We start from the raw sequence: 15,264 nt of genomic DNA, 5'->3' as shown, positions 1-15,264 counted from the left end.
TGGGGCGAGCCTGCGCTAGTCTCGATAAAGGACTCGAGGCGTGCGGGCAGGAGCGAAATTTGCCTGTGGAACTGCAACCGCGTGTCAACAAAAGGTCGAGCGAAAAGCAAGCCGGCGTCTGGGAGATTCTGAAAGCAATGCTGCCCACTCACAAGTCCGGATAGCTTGGTGCAGTTGTCGCTGCTTGCTGCCACGGCTTCCTCGCAGGCTTTCCCACCAGACCTCCTTCGCCCTGAACACCCCCCCCCCTCCTCGGGCTTGGCCCAACGACCCCGTCGACCACACGAACAGACAGCAGCACGGCTTACTCCAGTCACAATATCCGTCTCGTGACCCGCACAGCCTCTTCGGACCAAACAAGGCCTCCTTGGTCCTTGAGGTCGACGTGTGTGTCGCCTGGAAGCACTGGAGTTGCTGGCTAAAGCCAAAATTTCTTCTCGCACAGCTGGCTACAGCAGCTAGTTCACGTTGCAGCATCCACCTAGACTCGGGCGCCCATCCGTCCATACTTCCTTTGGCCCCTCTATTGACCTGACCGTCTCTCAGGTGCATCTGGCGGCTCCTGGCCATAGATTTTTTTCTTCTTCTTTCTTTTGGCTCTATGGTTCAGAGACCAGAGTGCAGACATCGCCGTGGCAAAACCGCGGTCCTACTCTGCCGCTTTGGTAGCCCCTTCGGTTGTGGGCTCCCTTGTCGTGCGCCCCTCCTAGGCTGGTGCTGGTGACACGGATACAGTATCCCGTACGTATTTTGTCTCCTAGGTACGCTTGTCAAGTCCTTTTGCACACCCGCACACCAAGGTCAGGTACTCCGTACCTCTCTCTTTTCGTGTCCCTCCGGCCCTCTTCCCCCCACCCCATTGACCCTGCCCTCCCAGTTTCTCCCGCCTCCTCCTGTGGTCGGTCTGGTTTGTCCTCGCCACTGCAATTCCCCGAAAGGTCAACTGGCCAATATTACCTGCCCCAGCCTCTCCCTCTCGCCTCGCCTCGCCTCCCCGGGCCTGCACGAGCACCTGAGCACCCGCCACAACTCGATGTTTCTTTTGTGCTGGGGCGGTGCTCGCTGCTAAGCTCAGGACTGTCCAGCCTACCAGACTAGACATCCTTTCATTTCGCCCCGTGTTGCTTGCTGGCACTTGCTCGCTCTCCTTTCCGAGTGCTGCCCAATCAGTACTCTACCCTCTCCCTGCTGCCCTTCCGTTCTGGTGTCTGGGATTTCCCGTTCGCTACGCCCCTACCAACCGTGCTGGTGATTGCTACCAGACCAGTCCGACCAGACCAGCTTTGTTGCTCTAGTGCCAGCCCGCTAGGTGTCTGCCAGCGCTGGACTCTGCTCGAAGTGGCTTTTTCCTGCCTCTGGCTCTGGAAACCTTGCCCCCGGGCCCCGTCTTGCCTGCTCATTCCCCCCCCCCCCCCAGACACCACACGCACCGCACACCACACACAATATCCCGCCAACCCGCGACGCGACTCGTCCTATTCATCACCACATGCCGTGGTCGTGACACGGCCCCATCGCGACTTGTCCCTGCGCCCTTCAATGGGTTTCTATCCGTGATTTTGCTGATCGCTGACGTTGCGCAAAGCCTGTCGGGGCCGTCGCCATGAGCGCCTGGATGAACGACGCCGTCCCCAACTACAATGGAAACGGCTTCCCTCACATAAACGATCCCAACGCCGCCGGTGCTATGATGGACCCCTCTGCCTTTTTGGCCAACCCGGGTCAGTTCAACCCTGGCCAATTTCCCAACCAGCAACAACAGATGGCTGGTTTGCAGAATGGCCCTATGCGCCACGGCTCGCCGGCATATCAGAACTCGAACCCGAACCAAAACCCTCTCTACACTACCAACTCGGTAATTCCATCGAAGCGCCCCCGTCCTCGTGACGATAGTGTCGCTGGCTCGCCAGGCCAAAATTCTGGCATGCAACCGCCGTCGCGTTCCGAGACGCCGCAGCAACAAACCTTTCCTGCGTTTCAACCCGGCGGCGGTGCCATTCCACAACAGAACCCTGCCCAGTTCTCTCATATCCAAGCTAACGGCTCTGCCAATGCCAGCCCGTCTCCCATCATGGGTAACCAGATGCGGCCAGGCAACGTCCCCCAGAGAGTAGCTACTGCTTCACCTCATCCCTTTTCGCCTGGTCCCCAGCAGTTTGGCGGCACCCAAACATCGCCAATCCCCTCCGATCATGGCACCCCACAGCCGACTCAATACATGCAAAACTTGCCGTCAGCCTACAACCCGGCCTTTGCGCAATCGCCCTCTAATCCTAGGCCATCACCCAACCCAAACGCGATGCTTGGTGCGGGTGCTGGCATTGGCCAGATGATGCCCCAGCAAATGGCACAAATGCCGCAACACATGAATCAGATGATGCCTAACATGTATCAACAGATGCAACAACAGGCTCAACCGACACTGCAGCCACAGCTCGGTCAGCAGCAGCCTCAGCCGCCCGGTCAGCAGCGACAACCGAGCATTGCTGATCAGCAGAAGATGGCGGCTTACCAGATGCGACTTCAACAGCAATTACATGGCAACATGCAGATGCCGGCGCAGATGCAAGTGCCAAGCATGGGCCGCGGAATGATGCCAAAGCAACAAGTGCCTGCCATACCCAATGGGCAGATGCCTCCAGGTGTCATGAGGCAACAACCGCGGCTTATGGGCTCCATTAATGCTGAGCAATTCATGAAAAACTTGACAGCGCTGATGAGTGCAAGAGGACTTCCCTTGGATCCGCATCCGGTTGTGGCTGACCGACCCGTCAACCTTGTGGTTTTGTTTCAGTTGGTTCAGGCCAAGGGAGGATATAAATCCGTGGCTGCCGTCAACGGCTGGGCGCATATTGCACAGGCTCTGGGACTCCCGCCGCAAATTCCCACCGTGGTCCCGACCTTGAAACAGATATACGAGCGAAACTTGATAAAGTTTGAAGAGGCGTGGATTGCACAGCACAAGCAAAGAATGATGCAGCAGCATGGTGTTGGAATGGGCGGGCCCGGAACTTCTCAGAAGCACATGCAGCCTGGACAACAACTGAGCCAAGGTCAGATGCTACAGCCAGGACAACTACCTCAAATGCAACAGTCGTCTCACATGAAGCCAGGTCAGGCTCCCGTGAATGGGTTTCCAGCACCACAACCCCCGCAACAATCTCAACCGCCTCAACAGCAGCCTCATCCCCATCATGCCCAGCAACATCAGCAGGGACAACAACAGCTTCATCAGCAGCCACACCCACAAAATGCCAACGCAATACCGGCATCCAGGAATAGCAGCATGTCGCGAAGTACGGACCCGTCAGCAACCCACGACTTCCTGCCATCGCCAATACACCATAGACCGGGCAGTCTTTCCGTCGATGGCCGCCACCACCCTACCGTCTCTGCTGAGCCGCACTTGCCTCGGATGCCCCCGAAACCTCAGGACTATAGCCCTTGCGCACGGGAGCTTTCAACACATGGAGGAGTCGACCTACGAGCTGCAGCGCTCCTCGGTATCGAACTGGAAAAAAGCGAGCCTACTGTTCCGTCGGTGAATGAGCTCGGTAACGTCGATATTGCCGCTCTGACTCGAAGCTTGCAATCCAATCTCCACGGCGAAGTGCGCGTGGCGCTCGACACTTTGGTCATTATCTCATCGTCACCTATCCAAGCCCACTTCTTGCATCTCAGGACCTGCGATGACTTGGTTGAAGCCCTGATGGATTGTGCCGACACGCAGCTAGACCTTCTTCTTGAGCATGCGGTCGAGGTTTGCGACGAGATTCAGTTGACTCCGTACGAAGATGTCGTGCGTGCTTGCCGTATCGAGCGTCTCGCAATCAAGAGTGTACCGGCATTTGGTAGCGATGAGTACGAATTAGACCGAGCAGTCGACAGACTGATTTCCATAACGACGATACTACGCAACGTATCATTTCCCGGGGAACACAACGACAACCACCTGGTCTTGTGTGATGATGTGGTTGTCAAATTGCTGTGCTCTATTATTCGGTATATGGGCACGCGTACCATGCTGTTGCGCACCCACTGCAATACTCTGGATTTGATGAAGGATATGGTTATTCTGCTGTCAAACATTGCAGGCTCGTTGGAGATTCCGGGCCGGGAACAAGCTCTCTGTCTTCTGCAGTTTCTCTTGGCCTTCGCCCCGGTTCCGGGTCCGGTCCTGGTGAACGATAGCTTCACCTTCTCACAGTATGACCCGAGCCTTCATTTGTATCTTCCACATGCGGTCGATGCCTTAGCCAAGCTATTAGCCCGAGACGTACCAAACCGTGGGTTTTATAAATCTCTTTTCACGGCTGACGCGTCGCTACCTTCGGGCAGCGAACTGCTTACCAGGGCGTTTGCTCTCGCCATTTCCCCCATTCCCGACAAGGCCAAGGAGCAGCTCCGCCGAGACAAGGTCCCGCCACTGCACGAAGTCAGGAAACCGTTCTTGATGCAAGGTCTGTTGGCCGCAGAAATCATTGTCTCTTTGATTTCCAGTTCTGAGTGCGATCTGGCAAGAGCGTTTCTTACCTCGGCAGATGGGCTGGCGCAAAATCTGGCGAAACTGATACAGGAGCTAAGTGCATTGTATGAGAAGCCAGCGGCACTTGCAAGAGGGGGAAGCCGTGTAACGGCCAGGAAAGACCCGGAGCTCGTCTACATTGTTGTTGTTGCGGCCTCGCTTTTGCGTCGCCTTGCTGAAAAGGCACGAGAATCCTCAGCTGCCGGGCCTGCAGGTATTGCAGGTCTGTTACCGCCACCGCAAATGTTGATGGAAAGCCTGATGATGCAGTCTTCAGAATGGACCAAGGATGGACTTTTACCGCACCTAACGGCCGTACTGAACTTGGACGGATAATAACCTAGTTGCTTTGGGGCAGAAGAAACTGTCACTGATGTTCACTGCGCTGGTATGGTTTTACACTGCTTTCAAAAGAGGCGGGGGGTTTTATTCTTTTACCCTTTTCTGGATAAGGCTGCTCAGCAAACACAATAACGTGTCGACATGCATGGCTCCTGGTTGTATTCTTTTGGGACTTGATGGTTTTTGTCTTGCTGCCTCTGTTTTTTTTTTTTCGTTTTCCGACTTTTGAATCAGATGGCGCAGAGCTAGATTTGCATGGAGATGCGAAACTTGATTTGGAAGGGGGCATACCCTGGGTTTATCTTGTAGGGTGTATATAAGCGCAGGAATGTGAGATACAACTGATGCCAAGGCATCAACTTGCAAACACTCATGGGATCTCGGGTGCATTTATGTACAAGATTTGACTCATGATCGAATCCGTTTTCAAGGTATCGTTACATTTTGCTACATTTGGCTTCCTTTGGCCCGCTGCCGCAGCGCGTTCCTTGTGCTTTCCTTGCACTCGTCGCTCTTAGAACCCACGAGAGAGCAGCCAAGACCTTGCCTGTTCGTAATAATCACCCTGGAAGACTGGTCAACACAGATGCCGAGAAGAAAAGAAAAAAACACCGTAGGGCATGGAGACGCGATTTATAAAAGCTGGAGCGCAAAATCGTCAAACACGGACCTTGAGCTCGACATGCTGCGTCGTAGGATTTATTCTTATATCTTCCTTGGCCACTCCAAGAGACTGCGCCATATCCTGCAGTAGCTTCCTCCGATCTCCGTCGATTTTTTTTATCAGAACCACGACGCGGTTGCCTCCCGACTTGAGACGCTTGTACACTGGCAGTTGGATGGAAGACGTCCGTCTGACGATGTAGGCAGAGTGGGCCAGCTCTGCGTCCGACTTGGTCGGCGGGGGGGTGGCAGCTCGGGCGACGGGCGCGTAGGTTCGGGATGCTGTGGAGGAGGCGTTTCGGCTCGCGGAGAGGGACCGGGTGGCGAAGAGGACGTATCGGGGAGAGAGGCCCTCGGCTAGGCAGGGTCGGCGTTGTAGGACGGCCCTGGAAATGTGATGGTTCATGGCTGGCGCTGGGCTGGAAGGGGGTTTGAGCCCCTACGTCCTCCGTAGTTGAAAGAGAAGAGCTAAGCCTCCCGTGCGATGGGCGACAGTAAGGAATTGTGCTCGATTTCGCAGGGCAAGAACTCGGGACGGGGGAAAAAGAAAGTCGGAGCAGGTTGCCCCCGTTCGAGACTTGTGTGATTTGAAGCTTTTGGCGATCGCTAGCGGGCGCCAATGGTCAGCGAATGCGGGCAGTTCTCTCGCGCACTTTGCCGTCCGTCGCCTTGCGTCCGCCGGACGGAGGACTCGGGAAGCGGCAAACAACGGCGACGATGCGAAAGCTGATCACATGACTAGGGAGTTTTGTCGGCACCGGCAAATCTCCGGTGCGCGTCGCCAAAACCCCCACACCCACTCTGGACATGAGCAGAAAAAATTACCAAAATACCTGCTGCCCCTCCGTCCGTCTGCGCCGCCTGCCGACGACGACGACGAACGAACGAACGAGCAAGCAATTCAGCGCCGGGGAAGCAGAAAAAAAAAAGGAAAGCCCCCAAAACATCATCAGGCGCGAAAACCCGCGACAAAACATCTACTCGAGCCCGACGAACTGCACCATGGAGGATCTTGTCACGGCTGTTTCGGCCGATGGTTCATCCATCATGCCCCTGCTGGCTCCGCACCTCAGCCGACACCTCTTGTTCCCCCTCATCCAGTTTGAAGGCGACAAGGCCGAGGAGAAGGGCGAGGACGAAAAGGCAAAGAGGATCCTGGCCGGCAAGATCAGGCTGCTGGAGGATACCAACATGACCGACTACGTGGCGACGCTGTACTGCGGGCTTCACGGGGTGGCCGGGCCGCCGGCCGAGTACACCAAGAAGCGGCAGGAGGTCTTGGCCCAGCTGGAGAACTACGAGCAGGCCACGGCCAAGATTGCGGACCTGCTGACGCAGGACGAGGTGGTCAACAGCCTGCGCAGCGACAAGGTTGCCAACCTGGAGTTTCTGAAGAACCAACACGGAGTAAGTCGGAAACCAAGGTGACCCCTTTGCTGTTGCCCATGCGTCGCAGGACTTTTGTGTGTGAAAGGCGAGGGCGAACAAAAACAGAGCAATCGGCTAACGTGGCTGCTCCTCGCAAGGTCACGATGGAAATGGTCAATGCTCTGTACGACTTTGGCCAGTTCCAGTTCCGGTGCGGCCAGTACGGCCCTGCCGCCGACATGCTCTACCAGTTCCGCGTCCTCTCCACCGACAACGACAAGGTGTCCGCCTCGACCTGGGGCAAGCTGGCGTGCGAGATCCTCTCCACCAACTGGGAATCCGCCGTGGACGAGCTCAAGAACGTCAAGGAGGGCATCGACTCCAAGCTGTTCAACAACCCCCGCGCGCAGCTCGACCACCGGACCACGCTGATCCACTGGTCCCTCTTCCCCCTCTTCAACTGGGAGGGCGCGCGCGAGCCCATCCTCGACACCTTCTTCTCCGCCGCCTACATCAACACCATCCAGACGTCGTGCCCCTGGGTGCTGCGGTACCTCATCGCCGCCGTCATCACGGGCCGCAACCGCGCGCGCAGCAGCTCCACGCAGCAGAAGCAGCTCAAGGACATTGTCCGCTACGTCCGCCAGGAGGCCTACGAGTACGCCGACCCCGTGACGCAGTTCGTCAACGCCCTCTACATTGCCCACGACTTCAACGCCGCCCGCGAGGCCCTGCACCAGGCCGAGGAGGTCTGCCGCAGCGACTTCTTCCTCGCCTCGTCCGCTGACGCCTTTGTCAACGCCGCCCGCCACCTCATCTGCGAGAGCTACTGCAAGATCTTTAGCCGCATGAACATTCGCGACCTGAGCGCCAAGCTCGGGCTCAACCCGGACGAGGGCGAGAAGTGGATCGTCGACCTGATCCGCGAGACTAGGCTGGACGCCAAGATTGACAGCCAGAACGGCACCGTCATCATGAACCACCCCCCCAACAATGTCTACCAGCAGGTCATTGAGAAGACAAAGGGCGGCTTCTTCAGGACGCAGGTCTTGAACGCCGCCGTGTCCAAGTAAACCCGGGGGTCTGAAGCACCCCCCTTTTTTTTTTCTCTCAATTTCCACCACAATGAGCGATTTCGCCCCCTTCCCCTACTTGGTGCCACTCTACCACACTTTTATTTTCTTCATTTCCCCCAACTCTCAGATTGTTTGTTGTGTGTTGTGCTTGTGCGTTGTCGCACGGGGGTGGGTGGGCTGATTCGCACCAATTTCACACCGACACTGACGGCAGGATTTCCCACCTCTTGTCGACGGCAACCAAGGGAACCGTGTGCCAAAAAAAAAAAAAAGAAAAGGAGGAAGAGAAAAGTTCTGGTACGCAGTCCGTCGTGCGCGACGGGGCGGCTTGGGCGTCTCCTTTACCGGAACCTCGTCCAGCTCGTCTGGCAAGTCGCACTCGGACGCGCCGTAATATTCGGTTGTCAACGGGGAAAAGGGGGGAGGCACACTCTACCCAGGAAGACACGGGTCAAGGAGACGAAGTGGCTTGTTCTGCGTGATTTATCCTTTGCTCTCTGGTGATGCGGTTAGCATTGCATGGCGTTGTGTGCTCTTGATTTCGGATTTGCCTCATTTTCTTTCAGGAGCTGGCTGGACAATATGCGGCTTGGAGTGTCGTAGAGGATGATGGATGGGACCAGACTTTGCCGGAGGAGGCGGCGGGCAAAGCGCAAGATGGGTAGATAGATACAAAGGTCATCGATCTGTTCATCGGGTAGTTTCCAGTACGGCGGGCATGCGAGGCATTGTTGTTTCTCTACATCGTGACTTGTGCATTCTCGTCCGGAGCCTCGCGGGTCATGGCCGGCTTTCATTTCATTAGCCCCTCGGCCCTCTATGAATCTATTCACAGGCTCCCCTCGCTATTACATGCTACAGCCTTGGTCAAAACCTCGCGGCTGAAGCTTCCTCGTTTGGCCACTGTTTTTCCTACTCCCCTTCTCTGGCGGCCAGCCAAACTTGCCCCTTGAGCGCTTCGATGGCAGTGTCCCGCATCCACCATACATTGTCTCCAGGGTCATGCGATACAGCATTGTCGTCGGCCGTCTCGTCGGCCGTCTCGTCAGCGTCAGAGACGTCTGCCTTTATGGTCGCCTGGCTGTCATGCATGCCGGGACTCGTATTGTCCTTGAGCAGTCTCTCCCGGGCAGATGCCCATTCAAAGAGAAGTCTCGCTCCCTCGAAACGCTCCCGATCGCCGCCGTCTGCAATCCCCCTTTGCATCTCCATTCTGGCGTCCACGGCAAGTCCGACTTCCTGCCCGTCTTCGTTTCCATCTAGCAATGCCGCCTTTTCCACATGGCTGACGCCTTGCAGCTGCTCCAGCGAAAAAATCCATTCCAGGGGGTTGGTCCCCTTGCTGTCGCTGCCCAAGGTTCGCAGGGTCGAGGCAAAGGATCCCTCGAGCGGCGGGCGCCGACGCAGGTATATGCTTTGCGTGCGGGCAAAAGCGCATCGCCGTTCCTTGTTGGAAAAATCCAGCGTCACGTCCCAAAACTGCGGGCCGCATGAAGTCGACAGGCTGGAGATCTGGTCAAGAGGCGGCAAAAGGCATGGAGTAGTGCGGCAGAGAGTGAGCTCAGACGAACAAGAACCCTGCTTCATCTTGATCTGGACGGGCACGGAGACCGGCTGACCGGTGAGCACCTCTTTGGCGATCAAACATCGCTGCTCTGTAGCCAAGACCCAGAAATGGCGAAAGGCCTGCAGGTGCGATCGGTTGTCCATCACGCTGGTCGGGAAAATGGGGTAGAAGGCGACCAGCAAAGCGGCAATCGCCATGTCGCTGGTGCCAAAAGTCACCGTGCCGCATCCTAGAAACAGGGAACCAATAGCCAAGTGTGCCGCTAGATGAGACCCGAAAGGAACATCTGGTGTGTCGCGGCCGTGAAGGGAGCGGAGACGCCGCAGAACCACTACGTCTCCTGTGCCAGCCATGACTATCGAACAAGACAGAGCGAGGATATCTTGGCACGTTCGGGCGTTTGAACGCGTAAGCTCTTCGTCATAAAGTGGTGCTGCATCCGGCTGAGCCCGCGTCGTCGATTCAATCTTGGAAATGCGCATAAACTGATCAAGATAGTGCACCAACAAATCGCGAACCTTGATGGAAGCGCTTCCCGAATATCGAAGGGCAATCGAGAAGCAGATCCCGGCCAATATGCTAAAGAAGGCAAGATCTACGGAGCGCAGCTGGCTAGTGCCTTGCAGCCTATGTCGATGTCGATACGGGCTCGGGAGATTGTCGCGGATCCAGCCAAATGTAGGTTGAATCTTGGACCAGAGAATCAGATTCTTGGCCACGGTGCGGAGGAGAAGTATATCTGGTCGCACGTAGTCAAATTGAAGGACGGAATCGGGCACATCAATCTTCCGGGCCACCACCTGGTCTTCAGACTTCATGAAGATTAGGGCGATGGCCATGACTGCACCAGCGGAGGCTCTGTCGAGTATGTGGACAATTTCGACACTCTTTGTTGCCGTGGCATGAGCAATGAGCTTCTCCGTCAGCTTCATGTCGTGCAACCCTTTGAGATCACCCCCTTTACCCAGGTTTATGAATCCCAGCGCAAAACCAGCAGCAAGACGATAACACTCGCTTCGCAGAGGTTCTTCCTCGTCCTCTTCATCAATGTGCTCAATCTCGGAGAGCATGATTTCGCTCATTCGTCGGTGCTGGCTATTGCAATAGAGAAGGCCAATGCCCAGAATCCCAGAAGTTTGTGTCAGTGGCGACAGGTTCAGCTCTGCAGCACCGCGAGGCAGCATACGCGTGGCGTGAACAGAGAGCAGCCGTGTAATAAGAGAATCCATTGTGCCGATATAAGACGCCGCCAAGCCCAAAAGTAACCCGATCGAGGTCATGGTGTGCTTGGGAGTGAGATATTTGAACGCCACCCATTTGGCTACGCCTTTCAAGTGGCCGTTCAGACCCAATGCCAGCAAGAAGCCGGCGTGTCGATTGCTCAGGTCTTGTGCGGGTTTGTTGTACAAGATCCAAGACGTGTCGATTCCCTTGGCTTGCGGTGATATAGCCAGTCCAGCCGCGACACCTTGGTGGAAAAAGCCCCAGCAGACCTTCTCCTCGGTAAACAACGACTTGTCGACTCCGACAGTCACATTTGCCGGCTTCACAATGCAGTTCAAGTTGAACCCTCCGACGTGGAACTTTTGCGTCATAAGCGGGTAGCGCAAGCTGTAGTACAGCAACGCCCGTCCAGCTGGAATTGCCAGCGTGCCTGTTGCAATCTTTGACACCAGCTCCTTTTGTTTCTCCAGGTACTCACTTTCTGGCCAACTTGGGTCCGGAACCAGTCGCACTACCCTAGCTTTGTGGGTTGAGAGCAAGTCTTGGGCTTCGTTCAAGCGACGGTCGTCTTTGAACAAAGATCGGATGACAGCCTGACGTTCTGTAGCCTCGCCATCATCATTTCCGAGATTATTAGCCTCGTCCACACTCTGGCAAAGCAGCCTGAAATCCCACGTAGCCACGTGAGTAGGCGCCAGAATATTTGCTAGAGCGTGACGCGGCCGCCTTCCAGGTTTCATGATCAGGCTGATATCGCTGCGCTTCACCAAGTCCAATAACTCGTTGGACCAATCCGGGGGCGGATGTGGTTGGCACAGTGAAATCGCGTCTTGTAGTGGCACTAGAACGGCTTCTGGAAGCGTTTGGAGAATTAGATTCGTAAAACCGCACGCTTGCATCGCTTCTACCATCTCAACTGCTGTTGATTTAGGCTTGACAACTTTGAAAAACCGTTTGAACATGAGAGTTCGGGCCGTGATAGAACTCCATTTCTTATCCTCGAGCTTGTCGGCCTCGGAAACACGGGAGCTGGCGTAGTATATGTCCGCAGGCGTCAGGTAAGGCTTTCCACGGATGCCAGAGAAGCGGCTTTGGATCCACTCTAGAACGTCCGGTCGCACCGGCGGTTGCGGAATGGGCGGTTTCAAATTGAGCTCTGCTGCTGGTCAGCAATTTCGCGCGCGCCATAATGGATAAGATGCGGAATCTCGTACCGATATCATGGCGCGGGTCAATTTCTTCTTGAATGCCTAATTCGTAAATGCCTGAAAAGTTGGGCCATTGAAGCCACCTGGCGATCTGGCATAGCAGCACCCGGAGATCGGTTCTGCCTGGACAGACGTACTCGGGCGTGGTGATATCTAGTTTCGCTTCCTCTAGCAGGAGATGCAGAGCCATGAATATGTCTACGGCCACTTTGCATCGCGTTTCAGATGACCGGCCAAGGGAAGTGGGCATGTATCCGTTTGGACCCATGGTCGCGACTCCCTGAGGAGAGTCGATGTAATCTTTTGCCAAAGAAATATGCCTGGAGAGAAACTTGGCGCTCATCCAAGTTTCGCTTTGAGAAGACGTAGCGTCATCAACGTCTTCATCAAGAGCCCACTGCCAACCCTTGTTCATCATCCATACCGGACAACCCAGCGAGTTTGCAGTTTCCCCTAATTCTAGAGCCTTCCAATCCTCTGATTCCCGTATACTGCCAAGCGAACCGGATGCCGCCCGTCTTCTGCGGACCGGAAGTTGTGCTGACTTTAGCAGAGTGCTGCCCTCGCGGCCAAGATTAAGGAAGGAACCTAGAAGCAGGACGACTATCGCGGACCATTCAATAACAGCCAAGTTTTCGTTGCGGCTTTGAAGCCATTGCATAACATGCAACCATCCCGCATGGATACGACAGCTAAAAGCATCAGGGAGGACGCTTTTACAAATTTCCAAGACCTTGGAGACCTGAGGACAAGCTGGCTGTAGTTGGATTCTCAACATGTGGAGTCGACCGTGTCCATCAACGACATCGACAAGCCCACGCTTGCGTGGATGCCGAATTTCAACTACTCCACCGCCTTCGAGGTCCATGATCTCTGACTTTCTTTGTTTAACATCTGGATCAGCAACTCTACCACGATATTGAACGCTTCTCGTATCTTCAACATGGAATGAAGAAAGAGAGATTTTGGTAAGCTCGAGCCAAGGAGCCTGAACGCTTAGTTCATGTCGTCCATCCTTGGAGTCGGAGAGGACTAGGATAGCAGACAGGTTTCCGTCAACGAGCTTGGAAGAATCCACGACGCTTTGAACTTTCCATTGCTGGCCCGGAGAGATAGAAACATATGGGCAAGCCGCCCTTGCCTTGGCAGTGGCTGTCGTCAAGAGGTCGGGCTTCTCATGTGCTTTCACGAATAGGGTTATCATCTGAAGTCGTTTCTCCAATGGCTCCTGTATTCCAATGAGCAGCTGTGTTCGCTGATGCTCATCCAACGTGAAAGGCGGGGCTGTGAGAATGAACACTTTGGTTTGACTCCGAGAAGGCATAGCAGAAGTTGAATACCGAACGTTGGAGCTGTCCAACGCAATTGTCTGAATTCTCGTGAACCGGATTTCATGCTGCAGCCCATCAAAGTCGTGGTCATCAAGTGCCATATTGTGCAGGCCCTCGTCCAATCCAACATCAAGCGGGGCCTCAAGTAAGCTGCCAAGGCTGGGATGAATCTGCTGGTGGAAGCTGGAGCTGGAACGGCCGTGACGGCTTCCGTGAGAGTCGTTACGTTTAGCTGCTGCCGAAGAAGAAATAGGAGGTTGGTCAGCAAACACAGATCGATCGTGGGAGGTTGATAAGTCGGCTCGGGCCAACATGGAGCTAAGTCGACGAGAGCTTCTGCGTGTAAAACCAGCGCCTTCGCCATCTTGCTGCTCAAGCGACGACACCAAATCCAAGGGCTTCTCGACCTTGTCGCTTTTGCGCTGCCGCTTCCCAGGCATAGGTGCTCCAAAACTCTCCCGGTAGCTCTGCTGTACAGGGGTCGAGGATCCGCTCGTGAAGCCCGGGGGAGGCATCGAGCTTCGACGCCTGCTGGCCTTGTTCTTGGCCTTCTTCTGGTGTCCGGTAAAAGGGTCCTCATGATCAAGATAAGTCAAGCTCCAAACTGTGTATGACCCGTCTTCCCGATTTACAGTGATTCCTAGGATGAGGGGATTCTTGAGGCTTTCACAATCCGTCCCAGGCAAGAAAATTTGTTCAATGTGAAGAATTTCTTCTGCAGGTTTGAGGAAGGACAGCCTCCTGTGCTTGGCCCTTCGTAATTCGCGTTGAGAACTGTGTGCCTGCTCGCAAACGACGAGGCCAATGTCGGACAAAGGGTCTGTAAGCGAAACCAGACGAGGCCAGTGTGACTGCTGGGTCTGTATTGGAGCATCCCACATGTTTTCCAGGGTCGAGCCTAGTCCTAAAGGAAGAGACTTGGGCTTTCCTAGACTCTCTACGGAAAATGCAGTTTGCTGTGAGCTGTCAAGGGCGGTAAGTTGTGACGAGACGAAGGAGTTGGGCGGCACTCGAGGAAATCTGAGGGTTATCGGTGCCACGTTCTCAGCTTTCTGCTTCCTCTGAATAACAACTCCAACTGGTCCTGCACAAGCAGATTCCACCTCAAAAGGCATGTGGATGGTATGGCTTGTACCCGAGAGGAAGAAGACATGGGCTTGAGTCTTGAGGAAAACAATCAAGGCTTTCTCTAGTCTTGGCGTGTTGCGCGAGGGCTTCCGGCCAGAGCTAGAGCTAGCCTGGTCGGTCCGATCAGGTTTCCATGAATCGTGTGAAGATGGAAAGCGGGCCATCAGCGCCTGGGTAATGGGCTCCTTTTCTAGTGAGAATCTGAATGTTTTTTGGACAATGCCCCCGCGACACCATATCACACTGTCTTGAGTTGTCAGAAGCTCGTCTTCCACTGAGCCATGGTCGTCTTCATCTGGAATGATTTCCCACTTGTACTGTGAAGGAGAAGGATTGGGGGGAAGCAACTGTTCCGCAATGGCATGGCGCAGCCCTGACGGGTGATGCAGCCCGAGGGACCTGGTCGAAGCCATGCTGATGTTGATGGGGCTCCATAGGCGGCATCAGTCCAGGCAAACGGAAAGCGGCAAGCTGAGGAGGTAATTGCTCATGAAAACAGGGCCGGATTAGAGCATCGTGGCGGAAACGGGAGCCTCCTTTCCTGCTTCCAGGGTTGACCCAGGACGGCCCTGCGATGAATAGTGACAGTGAAAGAGCGTGCGCAGTGCGCACTGTGCACTGGTGGTTGGATCATGGATGTGAGCGATAAGATAATTTGAATCGATAAGAGTGCACGTCGGGCATGAGTGGCCCTGCCAGGTACCAGACATGTAGGTACCTCAGCTGTCCGGCGCTTGGGCAGCTTCCAGCTACGACGTCACGAGCTTGCTCGCTGGGTGCTACCAGAGAAACGACTTGTCTTCGCGCATCGGTCATGGATGAGAAATGCTTG

At 55.2% G+C, this 15,264-nt stretch overlaps 4 protein-coding genes across 4 annotated transcripts; 2 read left to right on the top strand and 2 right to left on the bottom strand.

The window, feature by feature from the left end:
• Window positions 1-1,603: 1,603 nt before the first annotated feature.
• On the top strand, window positions 1,604-4,861 carry UV8b_07395 (uncharacterized protein; the record flags this gene model as incomplete). The annotated part of the gene is made up of 2 exons (XM_043144892.1): window positions 1,604-4,206; window positions 4,339-4,861. 2 exons carry the CDS (start codon window positions 1,604-1,606, stop codon window positions 4,859-4,861), a joined length of 3,126 nt encoding a protein of 1,041 aa, XP_043000827.1.
• A 520-nt stretch (window positions 4,862-5,381) lies between these two features.
• On the bottom strand, window positions 5,382-5,936 carry UV8b_07394 (uncharacterized protein; the record flags this gene model as incomplete). The annotated part of the gene is made up of 2 exons (XM_043144891.1): window positions 5,382-5,432; window positions 5,538-5,936. The coding sequence occupies 2 exons, from the start codon at window positions 5,934-5,936 to the stop codon at window positions 5,382-5,384; spliced, it is 450 nt and encodes a 149-aa protein (XP_043000826.1).
• Window positions 5,937-6,532: 596 nt separating this feature from the next.
• UV8b_07393 (uncharacterized protein) lies at window positions 6,533-7,971 on the top strand (the record flags this gene model as incomplete). Its single annotated transcript, XM_043144890.1, has 2 exons — window positions 6,533-6,937; window positions 7,057-7,971. The coding sequence occupies 2 exons, from the start codon at window positions 6,533-6,535 to the stop codon at window positions 7,969-7,971; spliced, it is 1,320 nt and encodes a 439-aa protein (XP_043000825.1).
• Window positions 7,972-8,886: 915 nt separating this feature from the next.
• On the bottom strand, window positions 8,887-14,845 carry UV8b_07392 (uncharacterized protein; the record flags this gene model as incomplete). Its single annotated transcript, XM_043144889.1, has 2 exons — window positions 8,887-11,921; window positions 11,980-14,845. The coding sequence occupies 2 exons, from the start codon at window positions 14,843-14,845 to the stop codon at window positions 8,887-8,889; spliced, it is 5,901 nt and encodes a 1,966-aa protein (XP_043000824.1).
• Between the last annotated feature and the right edge of the window lie 419 nt (window positions 14,846-15,264).

The sequence above is a fragment of the Ustilaginoidea virens genome, chromosome 6 (assembly GCF_000687475.1).
Source record: "Ustilaginoidea virens chromosome 6, complete sequence".
Taxonomy (NCBI): Eukaryota; Fungi; Ascomycota; class Sordariomycetes; order Hypocreales; family Clavicipitaceae; genus Ustilaginoidea; species Ustilaginoidea virens.
This window is presented reverse-complemented; position numbering and strand designations above follow the sequence as displayed.